General features: G+C 38.0%; 1 protein-coding gene across 1 annotated transcript in view; it reads left to right on the top strand.

Moving 5' to 3' along the window:
* The window catches only part of ADAM32 (ADAM metallopeptidase domain 32), a 165,965-nt gene that overhangs the window by 87,664 nt on the left and 56,805 nt on the right, over positions 1–21,496 (top strand). Inside the window, exons 13-15 of the mRNA XM_056116661.1 lie at positions 971–1,066; positions 11,206–11,404; positions 20,923–21,028. Of these exons, the coding sequence (XP_055972636.1) occupies positions 971–1,066; positions 11,206–11,404; positions 20,923–21,028 (401 nt within the window). The remainder of the gene's footprint in view (positions 1–970; positions 1,067–11,205; positions 11,405–20,922; positions 21,029–21,496) is intronic.

The following is a 21,496-nucleotide window of genomic DNA, read 5'->3' as shown; positions in this document are numbered from 1 at the left end:
CCATAATGCCCAAAAGGAGGGAGAGAGGGTAGGATTGAAGGGGAGAGAGACAAGAGAGAGAAGAGAAAGATAAATGAGAGAGAGATGGGGGAGGGAGAGAGAGGAAGAGGGATAAGGAGGAAAAAAGTGCCTGCCACAGATGCAGGTGGGGGTGGGGAAGGGAGGGAAACTGGGGAAACTGGTGGTGGGCATTGTATACTGGTGAAGGGATGGATGTTGGAACATTATATGCCTGAACAACCTTGTAACTGTGTATCTTACTGTGATTAAATAAAAAAATTAAAATTTTCTTAATTGTGATAAGGGGTATACAATATTGTTAATTATACTTTTCATACATCATTAAACATTTTTAAAAAATTGAATCACAGTGATATACACAATTACAAAGTTGTTCATGATTGGATTGTTTATGACAGGCATTTTTCTTCACTTTCTTTTTTTTCTTTCTTTCTTTCTTTCTTTCTTTCTTTCTTTCTTTCTTTCCTTTTGGACATTTTGATTCACAATACAGGTAATGAAAGGTTATCAAGTATATCCATTTACCTACTATCAATACTCAGTTCCTGTCCAAAATGCATACGTCATTCTCATAACATACTCATCAGTGGATAGTTCACTTACCTCTACTAGTGCCCCAAGGACACTTTCCAGTCCCCCTCTAATATAAGCTCAGTTCTACAGACAAAATCTCCAGTTCCAATAATCTGATCATTTGTTGTTTACTTATTATGTTTTATACTTTTGTATAGTTTTCTGGTTGAATAAAGAATAGGGTAACAGTTGCTATGTTTTACTGGACATTAAAATCTTCCTTTAGTATTTTAGTTGATTATAGGTAGAAAAATATTATTTTGGTACAATAAATATTCTTTCCATAAAATAAAAATAGAAGTTCAGTGGTTACAGATTTTAAAGTTAATATTGTTTTTGTGATGCATTTTTACCTGTGTATTTCACTCATTCATAGGAATGTGGAACTGACAGCTGTTGTGATCATTTAACCTGTAAACTTAAAAGTTGGGCAGATTGTGATAGAGGATTATGCTGCACAAGTGACTGTAAAGTAAGATTTAAATTATTAATAACTATCATAGATAGTGAGTCATATCCACCTCTATTTTTTATACTTAGATATGTATTTGCAAGGTTAAAAGCTGTTTCAAAGGAGAAAAAGTTAGCAAATTTAAAATCAGTTATCTGATTTATGAATAGTAATTTAATGTTGAAGACTTAAAAAAATACCATTAGTTTCCCTAGTTTGTTAAAGCTTTGATTTTAGAACGACTTTAGCATTTTGAAATGCTGAGTTCAATTTTAAGATATTGTTTTAGATCCACCTTTTTGGGCCCTCTCCCTTCCAGATTCATACGGGAGCCGGGAGCACTCCCCTTTCCTGTGCCCTGCGTGCGCCCCCCTCTTCCTGCCGCTCCAGACCCCCTTCACCAGGCAATGAGAGGAGACTTTGGGAAACACCTGCCATAGTTCCACCGGACTTCTCATCTACCTCCTCTGGGCCCTGCTCATCCAGATTCCTGGGTGGGCGTGTTCCTGGGACAGGTTCGGGGCGTGGCCTCCCAAAAGTCAGCCTGGTCTTCTCTGAAACTGGCAGCTGCTCCTGCGGTCACAGTACTCTTGACTCTCATCCCAGTCTTTATCACCTAATTCTGTGGAAGAAATCTTGGCTGCCTCAACTACAATACAACAATAATCCACTGGCCTACTCCAATCAAGAGACACAGAGTAGAAAAATGGATCCAGAAACTGAACCAATATTCTACTGTCTACAAGAAACTCATATGAACAGTCAGAGGAAACACACACTCAAAGTTACAGGATGGAAAACAATCCTGCAAGCAAACAGCTCCCTCAAAAAGGCTGGGGTGGCCATACTAGTATCTGACAACATAAATTTCGGGTTGAAAAGATTAGACGGGATAGCGAAACTCAAAAAAATCATCAGAGACTACTTTGAGAGTCTGTATGCCACAAAACAAGTGAACCTAGAAGAAATGGATAAATTCCTGGATTCCTATAATTTTGCAAGATTGAACCAAGAAGACTTGGGATACCTGAGTAGACCCATTCATATCAAGAAAATTGAAGCAGTAATCAAAAGTCTTCCCAAAAATGAAAGCCCAGGCCCAGACGGATTCACTAGTGAATTCTTCCAAATATTTAAAGAAAATCTTTTGCCAGTTCACCTCAAGTTTTTCCAGCAAATTGAAAAAACAGGAACTCTCCCAAATAGATTCTATGAGGCACATATCTCTCCAATACCAAAAACAAACAAAGACACCACCAACAACGAAAACTATAGGCCAATATTCCTGATGAACACGAATGCAAATATCCTCAACAAAATATTAGCAAATAGAATCCAACAACTCATCAAAAAGATCATACACCACGACCAAGTGGGATTCATCTGGGGATGCAAGAATGGTTTAAATTCAGAAGTCAATCAACATAATCCATCATATTAATTAAAGTAAAGTAAATAAAAGCCATATCATCATATCAATAGATACAGAGAAAGCGTTTGAAAGATCTCAACATCAGGCCAATACCTATACGATACATCGAAGACAAGGTCAGCAAAACCCTCCACGATATTGAGGCTAACTCTATCTTCAAAGAAGACACTCCATTGACCAACCAAGTTGAAACGAATATAAACAAATGGAACTATCTTAAAGTATGAAGCTTCTGCACATCAAAAGATATAGTGACCAGAATACAAAGACAATCTACAGAATGGGAAAGGATATTCACTCAATACCCATTTGATAAGGAGTTAAAATTAAGGATATACAAAGCACTGGTTGAACTCCACAAGAAAAAAATCCAATCCCATCAAAAAATGGGGTAATGAAATGAAAGAAACTTTCTCAAAGAAGAAATCTGACTGGCTTAAAGGCACATAAGAAAATGCTCTACAACACTGATCATCAGGGAGAACCAGTGTATGCTGGTGGGAATGCCGACTGGTCTTGCCCTTTTGGAAAACAGTATGAACGATTCTCTAAAAATTAGAAATTGAGCTCTCATTTGATCCAGGAATACCACTCCTGGGAATATATCCTGGAGAGACAAAAAAGTATAGCCAAAATGACATCTGCACTTCTATGTTCATTGCAGCACTGTTCACAATAGCCAAAATCTGGAAAAAAATGAGTGCCTGAGAACAGATAACTGGTTAAAGAAACTTTGGTACAACTATGCAATGGAGTACTATGCAGCTGTTAGAAAAGACGAAGTCATGAAATTAACATACAAAGGGTACTAAATAAAAAGTATCATGCTAAGTGAAATGAGTCAGAAAGACATAGAAAGATTGCATTCATCTGGGGAACATAAAGTAACAAAATAGGAGACTCACACCCAAGAATAGCCGAGATAAGTACCAGGAGGTTTACTCCATGGCTTGAAGCCTCACATGCTAGGGGAAAGAACAGCTCAAACAGAGAAGGGAACACCAAGTAAAGGGTGTTGGGAGGATCCTCCCAGGATGGGAGATGCATGCTGAAAGTAGACTATAGACCAAACATGATTGCCACTCAATGCCTTTTTTGCAAACTTCGGTAACCAAAAGGAGAGAGAGAACAAAAGAGAATGCCCTGCCACAGATGCGGGATTGGATTGGGGGAAAGGGAGGGATTGAAGAGTTACTGGGATCATTGGTGGTAGAGAGTGGGCACTGGTGGAGGGATGGGTACTAGATCATTGTATAACTGAAACCCATGTACAAAAACTTGTAAGGTCAACTGTACCCCATGGTGTTTCACTAATAAAAAAAATATAAAAGAGGTATAGCCCGGCGCCTAGGGCTTGGGACTCTCTCTGGGCATGCGAAGCTTGCTTGATCCCCTAGAACAGCCGGTTTTCTCCCTTGATCTGCGTGGGACAGGAACTGAGGCACACCTCGTGGAAACAAAGGTGAATGACTCCAGGCACTCACTCCTCATTCAAACACGTACTGCCCGGCGCCCAGCACCAAGGACCCTTTCCAGAGCCGTGGCCGCTAACATGGCCACGAAGTATTCTCCCACTACATATACCATAGGAACCATAAGTTAGCCTCTTAGATGGAACCTTCTCTAGGTTAGCTCAACCACTAGAAACACATTAGCCAATAACTCGTTAAGCCTGTCTCAATTCATTCTGCATATCAAGCAGAATAGTAACAGTGAACGTGAATGTCTAAACCACACTGGTCACAATGGTAAAGCAACGCAAAAGCCCACTAAACTTTCTTATTGAAGAGGCTAGCCCAGAAGACACCAACAGTACTGTAGTGATAGACAACCTCTCTGACAAGGAATTCAGAAGGGAGCTACTTAGGATGCTTAGGGAACTAAAATAAACAATGGAAAGCAATGCCAATAAAAGACAAGAGGATTTGAAGGCAGAAATGAGGAAAATGCAATCGGAAGTGTCAGACCTGAAAAACCTGGTAGGCGAATTGAAAAACTCAGTGGAAGGCCTCAGCAGCAGAGTAAGAGCTGCTGAGAACAGAATCAGTGAGCTCGAAGATGAAGTTCAGAGACTCTCCAGGAAAGAGCAGAAAATGGAAAAGAGACTCACAATTCAGGAACAGATGGTAAGAGAAGATCGTGATGAAGCCAAGAGGGGTAACATAAGAATTATTGGAGTCCCAGAGGGACAGGAAGAAAACCTTGATGAAGAAGAAATTGTCAAAGACATCATTGCTACACGTTTCTAGAGCTGAGGAAAACTTGTGCCCACATTCAGGAGGCCCGAAGGGTACCAGCTAGAAGAAATCCGAATAAAAATACCCCAAGACACATCCTGATCAAAATGACCAAAACCTTAGATAGAGACAAAATTCTGAAAGCATCAAGATTGAAGAAAGAAATCCCCTACAAAGGAGCATCCTTAAAATTCACAGCTGATTTTTCTGATGAAACCCTCATGGCCTAAAACAGTGGTGGGATATAGTGAAAAAACTCAATGAAATAAATGCCTCCCCAAAAATACTTTTCCCAGCAAGACTCTCATTCATAATAGAAGGAACAACACACAGTTTCACAGACAAACAACAGCTCAGGAACTTCATAGACTGAAAACCATGGTTACAAGAACAACTAAATGGGCTACTTTAAGGCAAGAAAGGCCACTCAAATACACCAAATTTCAACAGAAAAATGGGACAAAACCCCATAACAATAATCTCTCTCAATGTCAATGGGGGTAAATGCACCGATTAAAAGACACAGAGTGGCAGGATGGATTAGAAAATTGAATCCAACAATCTGCTGCCTGCAAGAAACACATTTCAATAGTCAAAGCAAACACAGACTCAGAGTCAAAGGCTGGAAAACAATCCTATAAGAAAACAGCTCCCATAAAAAGCTGGGGTAGCCATCCTAATATCAGACCACATTGATTTCAGAGTGAAGAAGATCTCAAGAGACAGTGAAGGTCATTTCTTATTGATCAAAGAATCTGTACAACAGGAAGAACTTACAATAATAAATGTATATGCACCTAATGAGGGACCAGCAAAGTACTTAAAACAACTACTCATAGATTTGGAAAAAGACATCAATAGCAACACAATACTAGTGGGAGACTTCAACACCGCTTTATCACCTCTTGATAGATCAACCAGACTCAAGCTTAGCAAGGACATACTTCATCTGAGGAAAACAACGAAAGAAAGGGACTTAGTAGATATATACAGGACACTTCATCCTCAAAAAGCTGAATACACATTCTTCTCAAGCATACATGGAACATTCTCCAAGATAGACCACATGCTGAGCCACAAAACACACCACCATAAAATTAAGAAGATAGAGATTGTATCAACAAACTTCTCAGACCATAATGCGCTGAAATTAGAAGTAAATCACACACAAAAACAAAAAAACTAAATTAAACACCTGGAAATTAAACAGTGCGCTATTGAACAACGAGTGGCTTAGAAAAAAAATCAAAGAGGAAATCAAAAGATTCCTAGAAATGAATAAAATGAGGACACGAGTTACCATAACTTACGGGACACAGCAAAAGCTGTGTTAAGAGGAAAGTTTATAGCTCTACAAGCATTCCTCAGGAAAGAGGCGTGAGCCCACATAAATAATCTAACCTCACAGCTTAAGAGCTTGGATAAGGACCAACAAAAGGGAGCACAACCCGAACAGGAGGAAGGAAATCATAAAACTCAGAGCAGAGATTAACGAGATGGAAACCCAAAAAACAATCCGAAAGATCAATGAACCAAGAGCTGGTTCTTCGAGAAAATTAACAAGATCGATAAGCCTCTAGCAAAACTCTCAAAGAAAGGGAGAGAAAAAACCCTAATAAACCGAATCAGAAATGAAAAGGGGGTCATTACAACAGAAACTACAGTAATTCAAAGGATCCTCAGGGAGTACTTTGAGAAGCTTTATGCGACAGAACATGAAAACCTCAAGGAAATAGATAAATTCCTAGACTCCTACAGACTCCAAAGGCTGAACCAAGAAGACCTGGAACACCTGAACAGAACTATCACCATCAAGGAAATTGAAATGGTAATAAAAAGTCTCCCCAAGCACAAAAGTTCTGACCCAGATGGATTCACTAGTGAATTCTTCCAAATCTTTAAAGAGGACTTACTCCCAATCCTCTTTAAGCTTTTCCACGAAATTGAAATATCAAAAACACTTCCGAACAGTTTTTACGAAGCAAATATTACCCTGATACCAAAAGCAGACAGAGATACCACAAAGAAAAAGAATTACAGGCTTATATCCCTGATGAACACAGATGCAAAGATCCTCAACAAACTACTAGCAAATAGAATTCAACTACTCATCAAAAAGATCATACACCATGACAAAGTAAGATTCATCCCAGGGATGCAAGGATTGTTTAACGTTCGGAAATCAATCAACATAATCTATCATATCAACAAAAGAAAAGATAAAAAGCATATGATCATACCAATAGATGCAGAGAAAGCATTTGACAAGATCCAGCACCCCTTTATGATGAAAACCCTAGCCAAAATGGGTATAGAGGGGACTTTCCTCAACATAGTTAAAGCCATCTACCACAAGCCTACAGCAAGCATCATCCTCAATGGGGAAAAACTGAGAGCCTTCCCTATAAGATCAGGGATGAGACAAAGATGCCCACTCTCTCCACTGCTGTTCAATATAATACTGGAAGTACTTGCAATAGCGATTAGGCAAGAAAAAGATATTAAGGCCATTCAGGTAGGAAAGGAAGAAATCAAGCTCTCACTATTCGCAGATGATATGATACTATACTTAGAGAACCCTAAAACCTCTACCAAGAAACTCCTAGAAACAATAGACTTGTATAGTAAAGTTGCAGGCTATAAAATCAATACCCAAAAGTCCATGACTTTCCTATACGCAAACAGTGAGAGAGAAGAAAGCGACATGAAAAAAACAATCCCGTTCACAATTCTGCCCCAGAAAATCAAGTACCTAGGAAACAGCTTAACTAAGGAAGCAAAGGATCTGTACAAAGAAAACTACAAAACGCTACTTCAGGAAATAAAAGAGGACATGAGGAAATGGAAAGATATCCCCTAGGAGACTTAACATTGTCAAAATGGAAATACTTCCCAAAGCATTGTACAAATTCAATGCAATCCCTATAAGGATACCCATGACATTCTTCAAAGAAATGGAGCAAACAGTCCTGAAATTTATATGGAACAATTAGCCCCCACGAATAGCTAAAGCAATTCTTGGGAAAAATAAAATGGGAGGAATCAACCTCCCTAACTTCAAACTCTACTACAAAGCAGTAATAATTAAAACAGCATGGTACTGGAACAAAGGCAGAACTGCAGACCAATGGAACTGGGTTGAATACACTGACATCTCCCCTCAATCATATGATCATCTAAACTTTGATAATGGTGCAAGAAATGTTAAGTGGAGTAAGGAAAGGCTCTTAACAAATTGTGCTGGCAAAACCGGACGGCTACATGCAAAAAAATGGGCTCAGAACTCTGCCTAACACCATGTACAAAAGTAAGATCAAAATGGATTAAAGACCTCAACATCAGACCAGAAACCATAAGGTACATTGAAGACAAGGTTGGCAAAACCCTCTATGACATTGAAGGTAATGGTATCTTCAAAGGTGTCACACCACTGGTCAAGCAAGTGAAAACAGAGATAGAAAAACGGGACTATCTTATACTAATAAGCTTTTGCACCTCAAAAGAAACAGTGACCAAAATACAAAGACAGTCTACAGAATGGGAAAGGATATTCGCCGAATACACATCCAACAAGGGGTTAATATCAAGAATATATAAGGTACTGGTTGAACTCCACAAGAAGAAATCACCCAACCCCATAAAAAAATGGGGCGATGAAATGAACAGAAACTTTGGCAAAGAAGAAATCCGAATGGCTAAAAGGCACATGAGAAAATGCTCTACATCATTAATCATCAGGGAGATGCAGATCAAAACAACTATGAGATATCATTTCACACCACAGAGACTGGCCCACATCCAAAAGAACAATAGCAACTGATGCTGGCGCGGATGTGGCGAGAAAGGGACACTACTTCACTGTTGGTGGGAATGCCGACTGGTTCAGCCCTTTTGGAAAACAGTATGGACGATTCTCAAAAAATTAGAAATTGAGCTCCCATTTGACCCAGCAATACTACTCCTGGGAATATACCCCAGAGAGGCAAAAATGTATAGTCGAAGTGACATCTGCAGTTGTCTGTTCATTGCAGCACTCTTCACAATAGCCAGAATCTGGAAAAGACCTGAGTGCCCAAGAACATATGACTGGTTAAAGAAACTTTGATACATCTCTGCAATGGAGTACTGTGTATCTGTTAGAAAAGATGAAGTCATGAAATTTACATACAAGTGGTACTACATGGAAAGTATCATGCTAAGCGAAATGAGTCAGAAAGAGAGGGATAGACATAGAAAGATTGCATTCATCTGGAGGATATAAAGTAACAAAATAGGATATTAATACCCAAGAATAGCTGAGATCAGTACCAGGAGGATTACTCCATAGCTTAGAGGCCAGCCGGGCATTCTAGGGGAAAGGGCAGCTCAGATAGAGAAGGGAGCACCAAATAACGGGTGTTTGAAGGATGCTCGCTGGAGGGGAGATGCATGTTGGAAGTAGACTATGGACTGAACATGATTGCACTCAATGCCTCTTTTGCAGAACACAACACCCAAAAGGAGAGAGAGAACAAAAGGGAATGCCCTGCCACAGAAGCAGGGTAGGATAAGGGGGATGGGTTTGGGAGGAGTACTGGGATCCATGGTGGTGGAAAATGGGCACTGGTGGAGGGATGGGTATTTGATCATTGTATAATCGAAACCCAAGCACAAAAATTTGTAAACCTACAACTGGTGTTTCACTAATAAAATTAAAAAATATATATAAAAATAATTAAAAAATATAAAAACTTTCAAGGACTCCCATTAAACTCAAAGGAAAACCACAAATCCTCATGTGGTCAAGACACCCAAGGACAGTAGATACAATGGTCAGGAGGATTGCTCCTTAGTGGAAGCCCACCTCATAATATGAGGGGATAAGGCAGATGGAATAGAGAAGAGATTAATATGAAAATAATAGCTGGACGAATCAGTCGGGATGGGAGATACGTGCTGAAATTATAATGGACCAAACATGATGACCTCTCAGTGTTTGTATTGCAAACCATAATGTCCCAAAGTAGAGAAAGAGTATGGGGAATATCATCTGCCATGGAGGTGGGGGGAGGGTGGGGAAGAGGGGTATACTGGGGAGATTTGTGGTGGGGAATATGGAGGGATGGGTGTTTGATGATTTTGTGATTGTAACCCAAACATGAAAGCTTGTAACTATCTCACGGTGATTCAATAAAATTAAAAAAAAGATACTATCTTATTCTCTGTTCAATATTTATATTATTATAAATGTGTTAATGCCACTTGTGATAGGTTTTTGTAGATATGTGATTAAAAACTACAGACTTTTCTATAATGCATAATGAAATTCAATAGGTGTAACGCTCTCTTAATACTAGCTGTTAACATATAATTGAACTTGTAAGCTTAATATTTAAAGGTTATTTGATCATATTTTAGTATATATTGTAAAGATGATGGTTTCTGTCCCATTTTTCTTTTTAGCACATTAAATATATTGTAAGAAATTTGTCATAGAGACTCACATTGAACTGATACCGTGCGTTCTTGTCTTGACTGCTTTAGGCTAATGTAGTTTTACTATTTTCCCTAAAATAACTCATGTTACTACAGTCTTATTACTTTAATCTTTTTTGCTGTCAACTAGAAGTCATGAATTAAGAAATATAAGATTGAAGTTCATAGTAGGTCTTTTATATAAAGTTTTAGAATTTTATATAGGGCAATTAAGTACAATTATTCATTAGAAAATTAGTTTTCTTCTTCAAAGACTTATCTTGAAGTGACTATATTTTACACATATACAGACTTTTAAATTGATGATTATTCTGTGATTTACAATACTTTAATGATTTCTATGGCACACAATTTCAACATTACACCCATCACCAAGGTACCCACCTCCCTTCATCAAGAACTTTTATCACCCATTAGTTTTCCTATTTCTTTTTAGCTATGTTTCACACTTAGTGAATAACAGATATTTGATACTTATAAACTATGGATTAAATCAGTATATTTGAAGCTGTGAATGTAGCTCAAAGGGATGGAGTTCATACTTCACATAACAGGTTGAATCCTTGACATTGCATATACGACTTCCCAATCATCACTAGCAGTAATACCACTTTGGAAGTATTCTCTGAATACTACTGTGTATGTGCCAAAACCAACAAATAAAATCTTATGATTTAATTAGAAATGATCATATTACAACATTTTTCTTCAGAAAAATGATTATTCCAAGCTAAAAGTAATTATTTTTTTTCTTACACTGAAGCACAAATGAAACTTTGATTTTTATTCTATTGTAGTTGTGTTATATGTTTGTCTGTTTATATATCTTATCTCCTCTTTTACTTGATATCAATTAATTTTCTAATATGGCTAGCATACTTTACACAAAAATGATACTAATAGACATTAAAAGATCAAGTAAGTAATAATATCAGAATTAACACAAATTTAAAATATGGATAAGTTCAACAATGATATATAATATTTTAATTTTTATATCACAATTTTGATTATAGTTTAAACCAGCAGGACATGTGTGTAGAGACAAGCGGCACCCAGAATGTGATATTATTGAAACATGCAATGGAACATCAGGAGAATGTGCTCGTGATATAACAGTACTTGATGGACATTTGTGCAAAAGTGGTCGATTTATGTGTTTCAATGGAAACTGCCAAGATCTTGATGACTATTGTATGGCTCTATTTGGACAAGGCAATACAATTTTTAACATCTAAATAATTGTTTGTTTTCACTAACAACTATAAAGATCTATATTTTGGATTTATATTATGTATATTTTGTTTGTTCAAATATTATTAAAGCATAGCTGACAATTTTATATACTTTTTTTATAAGTTCTGTAACATGATTTAAAAACTCATATTGCTCCTTTCTTTGATTTGTTTTGGGGCCACATCCAGAAGTGCTCAGGGTTTACTTCTTACTTTGTACTCAGGGATCACTCTTAGTGGGGCTTGAGAGACCAAATGGGGTTCCAGGGGTTGAACCTTGATTGCTCACATGCCAGGCAAGTTCCTACTCACTGTACTATCACTTCAGCCCTATTCTTGAAGTAACATAGTTATAGTAGTAATGTTTGATATTTTGGTTTTGGGTTTTGTTTTATTTTGGGGTCACATTTGGAAGTGCTCAGGGCATACTGTCATCAGTAGGGATCACTCCATGCATTGCTGGTAATATAAGCTAGGACTTCTACATGCAAAGTACCAACATTCTATTTCTGAAGAGTTTCGGTGAAATGGTATCATCCTGCCTAACCTCTCTCTTGACATGGATGATTACTTCTTTGTAGAATGGTGAGATCCTGGTAGTGAATCCTTAATACAGCTCATGGAGGATCCTGATGTATTGAGTTTTAATGGCCTGATTGTCTAGGGTTTCAATGACCACTTCAGTCTCAACAGAATCAAATGCATTCTTTAAATCAATGAACGTTAGACAGAGCGGCATCTTGAACTCCCAAAAAACCTCAATAAGCTTGGTTATCGTGTGGATATGGTTGATGGTGCTCAATCCTTTGTGGAACCTGGCTAGCTTGCATGGTTGTCCTTCATCTAGTGTTCTGCCAATCCTATTCAGGATGACTCGAGTGAACAACTTGTAGATGACAGACAATAGGCAGATCGGGCGATAGTTGCCAATGTCATGGATGTCTCCCTTCTTGTACAGTAGTACAGTCCTGCTGGTTTTCCACTGGGACGGAACCTTGCATTCAGACAGGTAGCGTGTGAAGAGCCGAGCCAGCATATTGTTGAGTGCTGACGGCAGGTTCTTCAGGTGTTTAGGTCTGACCTTGTCTGGGCCGGGTGCTGAAAACAGTCATGGGTATTTTTATAGGGACTGCATTGAATCTGTATAATACTATGTGAAGTATTGCAATTTTGGTGATGTTAATTTCCCAAGCATGAGCAGGTTGTGTGTTTCCTTTAACTTGTGTTCTCTTTTATTTCTTGAAGTAGTAGTGTTTTGTAGTTTTCTTTAAGTCCTTAATGTATTTAGTTAAGATGATTCTGAGATACTTGATTTTCTGAGGTACAATTCTGAATAGGATTTTTAAAAAATTTCTCTTCTCTTTCTTATTTGTGTATAGAAAAGCCGTGGACTTTTACTTACTGATTTTGTGACCTGACATTTTACTATACAATCTTTTGTTTCTAGGAAATGTTTTATAGAATATTAAGAATATTCAAATATAAATGTTCTATATATCATGTCATCTGCAAGTTGTAAAAGCTTGACTTCTCTCTTCCCTATTTGAATCCTTGAAATATTTTTCTTGCAGTACTATATTGGATATGAGTGGCAAGAGTGAGCACCCTTGTCTTGTACCTGATCTTAGAGGGAAGGTTTTTTTAGTTTTTCCCCATTGAAAAAAATGCTTGCTGTGCCTTCCCTAATTTCTTTTTTAAAAAATTTTACTAAATCACCATGAGATATAGTTAAAAGCTTTCATGTTTGAGTTACAATCACACAATGAGTAAATACCCATCCCTCCACCAGTGCAAATTCCTTACCACCAGTATCCTCAGCATAACCCCCATTTCCCACCTTCCCACTGCCTCCAGGGCAGACAATATTCCCCATACTCTATCTCTACTTTTGGGCATTATGATTTGTAATACAGATACTGAGAGGTTATCATGTTTGGTCCGTTTTCTACTTTCAGCACACATCTCCCATCTTAACTGATTCCTCAACCATCATTTTCTTAGTGATCCCTTCTCTATTCCAGCTGCCTTCTTCCCCCTCTCTCCCAGTTCATGAGGCAGAATTCCAACTATGGAACAATCTTCCTGGCCCTAGTAGCTATTGTCCTTGGGTGTCAGATAGCACGGCGGGGAGGGCATTTGCCTTGCATATTATTTTATACTCCACAAATGAATGCAGTCCTTATATATCTGTCCCTCTCTTTCTGACTTATTTCACTTAGCATGATACTCTCCATGTCTATCTACTTATAAGCAAATTTCATGACTTCATCTCTCATAACAGCTGTATAGTATTCCATTGTGTAGATGTTCCAAAGTTTCTTTAACCAGTCATCTGTTCTTGGGCACTTGGGTTATTTTCAAATATTGGCTATTGTGAACACTGCTGCAATGAACATATAGGTACAGATATCGTTTCTACTGCGCTTTTTGCATTCTTGGGATATATTCCTAGAAGCGGTATTGCGGAGTCATATGGAAGCTCAATTTCTAGTTTTTGAAGGACTGCCCATATTGTTTTCCAGAGAGTCTGGACCAATCGGCATTCCTACCAACAGCGAAAGAGCATCCCCTTTCCCCCACATCTTAGCCAGCACCGGTTGCTTTTGTTCTTTTGAATGTGTGCCAGTCTCTGTGGTGTGAGATGGTATCTCCTTGTTTTGATTTGCATCTCCTGATGACTAGCAAAGTGAAGCATTTTTTTCATGTGTCTTTTGGCCATTTGTATTTCATTTTTGAGGAAGCTTCTGTTCATTTCTTCTCCCCATTTTTTATGGGGTTGGAGATTGTTTTCTTGCACTACTCTACTAGTGTCTTGTAAAAGTAAGTAAAGTAAAGGCCCTCCCGTTGATCATCGATTTGCTCGAGCGGGCCCAGTAACGTATCCATTGGAGACTTTGTTGTTACTGTGTCTGGCATATCGAATACTCTCGGTAGCTTGCCGAGCTCTCCGAGAGGGGTGGAGGAATCGAACTCGGGTCGGCCATGTTGGCTGCGTACAAGGCAAATGCCCTACCCGCTGTGCTATCGCTCCAGCCCTAGTGTCTTGTATACCCTGGATATTAATCCCTTATCAGTTGGGTATTGGGTAAATATTCTTTCCCATTCTGTGGGCTCTCTGTGTATTTTGGTCGCTGTTTCTTTTGAAGTGCAGAAGCTTCTTAGTTTGATGTAGTCCCATTTGTTTGTTTGTTTCCACTTATTGGTCAGTGGTGTTTCATCCTTAAAGATGCTTTCAGCTTCAATGTCATGGAAGGTTCTGTTTACATTTTCCTCCATGTACCTTATGGATTCATGTCTGATATTGAGGCATTTAATCCACTTTGATCTGACTTTTGTGCCTGTTATTAGACAGAGGTCAGAGCTCATTTTTTTTGCAGGTAGCTATCCAGTTTTCCCAGCACCACTTGTTGAAGAAACTTTCCTTGTTCCACTTCACATCTCTTGCTCCTTTGTCAAATATTAAGTGGTCATATATTTGGGAGTTTGTGGCAGAATATTCAACTCTGTTCCATTGATTTGTGGGTCTGTTTCTAGCCCAATACCATGTTGTTTTAATTACTACTGCTTGTAGTACAGTGTGAAGTTGGGGAAGGTGATGCCACCCATCTTCTTTTTCCCAAGGATTGCTTTAGTTACTTGTGGGAGTTTATTGTTCTATATGAATTTCAGCAGTGTTTTGTATATTTCTTTGAAGAATGTCATGGGTATCCTGATAGGGACTTCACTAAATCTGTATAGTACTTTGGGGAGTATTGCCATTTTGATAATGTTAGTCCTCCCTATTCATTGTGTCTCCATTTCCTAGTGTCCTCTTTTATTTCTTGAAGTAAAAGGCCCACCTGTTGATCATCGATTTGCTCGAGTGGGCCCAGTAACATCTCCATTGGAGACTTTGTTGTTATTGTGTTTGGCATATCGAATACGTCATGGGGAGCTTGCCAGTTCCTTGTATAGTTCCTTCACCTCTTTGGTTAAGCTAATTCTGAGGTACTTGATTTTCTGAGGTACTATTGTGAACGGGATTGTTTTTTAATGTCCCTTTCTTCTCTTTCGTTATTTATACATAAGAAAGCCATGGACTTTTGGAAATTGTTTTTGTAGCCTGCCACTTTACTATACAGAGCATTGTTTCTAGGAGCTTTTCTGTAGAGTCTTTAGGGTTTTCTGAGTAAAATATCATATTGTCTGAAAATAGTAATAGCTTGACCTCTTCCTTTCCTGTCTGTATGCCCTTGATATCTTTTTCTTGCCCAACTGCTATGGCCATAGCAGAGCCTAGCAAGCTACCCGTGGCGTGTTTGATATGCCAAAAACAGTAACAATAGTGGGTCTCATTCCCTTGACCCTGACAGAGCCTCCAATATGGCAGCGTTGGGAAAGATGAGTAAAGAGAGGATGCTAATATGGCAGGGCTGGGACAAATGGAGATGTTACTGGCACCTGCTCGAGTAAATAGATGAACAACGAAATGACAGTGATACAGTGATACAATGAACTGGTATGGTCAGTACTTCCAGTACTATATTGAATAGGAATGAAAAAAAGTAGCCAACCTTGTCTTGTGCCCCATTTTAGAACCTTTCCTAATTTCAAACTGTACTACAAAACAGTAGTAATTAAAATAATGTGGTATGGGAATAGACATAGACCCACAGACCAATGGAACATAGATGAATATTCTAACACAGCCTTTCAAATATATTATCACTCAATCTTTGATTAAAGGAGCAAGAAATGTGAAGAAAAGCCTCTTCAACAAGTAGTGCTGGGAAAACTGAAAAAGTACGAGCAAAAAATGAACTCAGACCTCTGTCTAATGCCAAACACAAAAGTCAGATCCACATGGATTAAAGACTCAGTATCAGACCTGAATCCGTAAAGTACATGTAGGAAAATGCAGGCAGAACCTTCCATGATATTGAAGCTAAAGGCATCTTTAAGGATGAAACACCACTGACCAAGCAAGTGGAAACAAACATAAACAAATGGAATTACATTAAACTAAGAAGCTTCTGCACCTCAAAAAAAAAAAACAGTGACCAAAATACAGAAAGAAGCCACGGAATGGGAAAAATTATTTACCCAATATTCATCTGATAGGGACTTAATATACAAGAGACTGGGAGAACTTTATAAAAAAAAAAACTCCAATCCCGTCAAAAATGGGGAGAAGAAATGACAGGAACTACCTCAAAAAAGAAATACAAATGGTCAAAAGACACAAGAAAAAATGCTCCACTCACTAAACATCAGGGAGATGCAAATCAAGACAATAATGAGGATATCATTTTACACCACAGAAACTGGCACACATCAAAAAGAACAAGAACAACCACTGCTGGGATTTAGCTGTTTCTTCTAAGTTTTCTTGCTTTTTGGCATAAAGATGGCTTGCTCGGGATGGGAGATGCATGCTGAAAGTGGACTATAGACCAGACATCATGGCCACTTACTATCACCCAAAAGGAGAGAGTAAAAGGGAATGTGTCTGACACAGAGGTAGGCGGGGGTGGGGTGGGGGTGGGGGAAATGGTAGGTGGAGGGAAGGATACTGGGAACATTGGTGGTGGAGAATGGGCACTGGTAGAGGGATGGGTATTCTATCATTGTATGACTAAAATGTAATCTCTAAATTTTTAAGTCTCTAACGATCTCACAGTGATTCATTAAAAATATATAAAAAAGTTTCTCATGTAATCTCTGATGATTCTTTGAACTTCTGTGGTTTCTGTACTGATACCCAACCATTCATTTCTGATTCAGTTTATTAGGTGTTTTTATAATAAACCTAATTTTTTTAATAAACCTAATTTTTTATAATAAACCTAATTCAGTTTATTAGGTGTTTATTGGTCTTGTTAATTTTTTCAAAGGCCCAGTTTTTGGTTTCATTGGTCTTTTTGATTTTTTTAAAATTCTAGAGGATTAATTTCTCCTCTTAGTTTTTAAAATTTTTTTTCTTCCTGCCCTGTGTTTGGGGCACTTTGTTTTAATTTTCTAAGATTTAAGCTGTGAATTCAAGTTATTTATGTGGGCCCTTTCTTCTTCCTAACTAATGCTTACAGAGCTATACACATCCTTATTAACACTGCTTTTATTTTGTTCCACAAATTCTGGAAGCTCATATCCTCAATTCTTATTATTTTCCAGGAATCTTTTGATTTTCTCTTTAACCCACTGTTGTTCAGTAGTGAGCTGTTTAATTTCCAGGTGTTTGATTAGCCAATTCTCTGTGTGATTAACTTCTATTTTCATTGCATCATGGTCTGAAAAGATAGTTAATATGATTCCTTTCCTTTTGATTTTATGAAGGTATGTTTTGTGTCCCAGCATATGACCTATTTTGGAGAATGACCTACGTTGGAGAATGTCCCATGTACACTGAAGAGAATGTGTATTCGATTTTGGGGGAGTGAAAATGCTAAATATATATATTACCCTCTCTCTTCCATTTCTTCCTTCAAAGCCAGTATTTCCTAGTCAAGTTTTAGTTTGATTTTCTCCGATCTATCAAGGTGACAAAGTTGATGTTTACAACTACTATTGCTAACAATGTCCTCCTTGAAGTCTGTTAGCAGTTTTAAATATTTTTCTGGTCCCTCATTGTGTGCTTATATGTTATTGAGTGTAATTTCTTTGTGATCTACACATCCTTTGATTATTAAGATTTTACCTTCGTTGTTTGTTCAACTGTTTTTCAGTCTGAAATCTATGCTCTCTTATACCAGTATGGTCACCCCAGCCTTTTTGAAGGAGTTGTTTGCTTGAAGAATTCTTTTCCAGACTTTTACTTTGGGTCTATATTTTCTCAGACTGTTAAAATGGGTTTCTTTTAGGCAGCAGAATGTTAGATTCAATTTTGTAATTTATTTTCTCACCCTATTTCCCTTATTTGGTGTATTTAGACCATTGGCATTGAGTGTTTTGTGCCATTTTTTTTTAGAAGTTTGTTGTGTTTGGAGGTTTTTTTTTTTTTTAACCTTACTCTAACTTACTCAAATTTTCTTTCAAAATTGGTTTTAAGTCTATGAAGTGCTGATCTGTTGTTTATCCATGCAGAGCGTTGCCGGAAGTAATTCCTGAGTGCAGAGCCAGAGTAAACCCTGAGCATCGCTGGGTGTGACCCCCACAAAAAATTAGTTCCTTGCTTGTGATTGATCTTTACAGATTTTGTTTTCTCCATGCTCAGTTTTGGGAGGTTGGATGATATTCTAAGAATCTGTTCATGTGTATGTTCTCAGTTTAACAGTGTAATGTTATTCATAGTAATCTAGTAGGATACTTTGAATTTCTGAGGGAACTATTGTAATTTTTTTTCTGTAATATGATTTTGACTCTCAAGACTTCATTGACACTCAAATTATGTCTCAATATGTTGTCTATCATAGAGGTATATTTTATGTACACTAAAGAAGTATATATATTTGGTTTTCAGTGGTGGAGGAACTTGTGGATGTCTATTGATCCCAATTCTTACAAATCCTTATGCTTTGTTCTTTCATTAATGTTCTGTCTTTTTGATCTGCCCATTCCTTTCTTTCTTAGGGAGATTCATTTAAGAAATCTGATGCAAATATTTTGCTCTTAATTTTTACCTTCAATGTAATGAAATTTCTCTACTTAATTCTCTTCCCCCCATTTTATTAAAGCACTGTAAGTTACAAATTTATTCATATTTGGATTTTGGACATGCAATGTTCCAAAACCAACTATGCCACCAATGTTCGCTTCTCCAGTGTTTCCAGGTTCCCTCTCTTAACTCCCTCCCCACTCCCCACTGACAAGTCTCTGCCTGCCATCTTAATGGGCACCTTTTAAGTTTGGTTGTTAAGATTTGGGTCTTGTGATTTTAGTTTTGTGACTCTGAGGTTTGAATATTTAACTCTGTCATTCCTTGACACCGCTGTCCTCTGCTCCCATAGTTTCTCATCTGTCTTTTCTCCCTTTCCCATTCACTCTATTTTTTCCCCTTCTACTCCCTACTCTGAGGCTTTGGGTGAATTAGACATAACCCCCTCAAACCATTACATTTCCTCACTCATTTACTCTAAACACCACATAAAAGATTGTAAGAGGTCAGTGAAGTATAGTAATTGCATCCACTGACTTCAGTATGAAGAATGTCTTCAGTAATCATCTTGCTAATGAATCTGTATGGTTTTGGGTTCAGAAAATTAGAGCTGATATTAGATGGTGGAGCTCCCTAATATAGGGGCTGGGGTTAGCAAGGAGGAGGCCCTCAGATTCCCAGGTCCAAAACTTTTCTTTCTGTTATTTCTTTAGTGAATACTGAGAAGATTCTTGCTCTTAGGTCAATCTTGGGCATTGTCTAAACTTATATATCTGAGAACTTAACCTGGACTTGGTTGTCATTCATTAATGTACCTGAAGTCCTTTGAGTTTTTTACTGTTCTTATGCTGTCTTCTCGGGGGGCAAAGTTCTGGCTCTCCCTGACACCTGTCTCTTGGTTTTCTCTTTCTCAGTTGGTTGGATTTTTTTTCCCTCACAGGTTCAGGGTTATGTTGTATACCTATGGGGTCTAAAGATGTTCTCTGCAAGTGGTGATCCTGCCCCTTATGCCTCCAAGTTATCCGTTCCCCTTTGCAACTAAAATTTCCTTGTAAACTAAATGGGGCTGGGGAAGCAGCTTATTCGTTGATCCTAGCCCGTGGTGTGGTGACCTATGGGGATTTTAGAAGTTCCAAACAGAGTGCAGGAGGTTATCTTGTGGGGTCAATATGACGTGACTTACTTTGTGTCTACCAGCTGGTGGGTGGTATCCCTTGGAGAACTCAGGAGCTCCATGTGACTGCTGGCATGTTACATGTGGGGGTAGTTTGCCAAGACACTTTTCATTGTTCCTGAATATTTGGCTTTGTATCCTGCATGGGTTTTGTCATAGTTCCTAATCAGCTGGTGTGACAGTTTCAGGGGAACCTAGGAAGTTTCTAGTGGAATCTGGCAAGTACTGGGGAAGGGTGGGGGTAAGAGTTTTGTCCATAGATCCTGACTAGGTAGTGCAGTGACCAATAGGAAATGCCCTAAATGTTATAATTTTTAACATAGAGATTTTAAAAATGTGAATATAGTAATAAAAAGGTATATATGTATCTTGGTAATTTTGATTTCTTCATTTTAGAATTCCCTTAGTTAACACTAAGACTTTTTCAATGATACTTTGTTATAGACTAGACCTTGTTATGGACTAGACTTCTAACTTTGAATTTAGAAAACAAAGAGCTGTTTTTCTTGTTTTCTCACTTTGTTTATTATCTTATTTCATAGAGCCCTTTTATGATTCACTTTTAGACAATTCTTACCTCACTTTGTATTATCTTTTGTAATATAAATGACTGACAATAAAAGCAAAAAAGGAATACATACAAACATTGCCTTTATATGTGTTTTCTATAAGATCTCTAGAAAACTTTTAAATTAGCATAAATATAAAAGGAAATAAAAGGGAGTTTAATCAGATTTATTTATAATTTTGACAGAATCACGAAATGCTCCATTTAATTGCTATGAAGAAATAAATTCTCAACATGACAGATTTGGAAACTGTGGTTTTCAAAATGGAAAATATGTATTCTGTCCATGGAGGTATGTTATGCAAGTATTATATATACTGTGTATGCTAAAGTTCATTTAAAGGTTTTACCTCTTTTTACCTCTTTTTATGTTATTTGGACCGGAGCGATAGCACAGCGGGACTGGAGCTATAGCACAGCGGGTAGGGAGTTTGCCTTGCACGTGGCCAACCCTGGTTCGATTCTTCCGTCCCTCTTGGAGAGCCCAGCAAGCTACTGAGAGTATCCAGGCTGCACGGGAGAGCCTGGCAAGCTCCCCATGGCATATTTGATATGCCAAAAACAGTAACAACAAGTCTCACAATGGAGACATTACTGGTGCCCGCTCGAGCAAATTGATGAACAAAGAGAGTACAGTGTTACAGTGCTTTAACATTATTTATCCAGGTTTTTCAGTCATCACTTATGGGAGTAAAACTCAAACATTACTCTAACCCTCACATCTTTCTTTTGCTATGGTCTTATATATTCAACTAATTTT

The sequence above is a fragment of the Sorex fumeus genome, unplaced genomic scaffold, assembly GCF_029834395.1.
Source record: "Sorex fumeus unplaced genomic scaffold, SorFum_2.1 ptg000033l, whole genome shotgun sequence".
Classification (NCBI taxonomy): Eukaryota; Metazoa; Chordata; class Mammalia; order Eulipotyphla; family Soricidae; genus Sorex; species Sorex fumeus.
Note: the sequence above shows the minus strand (reverse complement) of the source record. Positions and strands in the feature narration are given on the sequence as shown.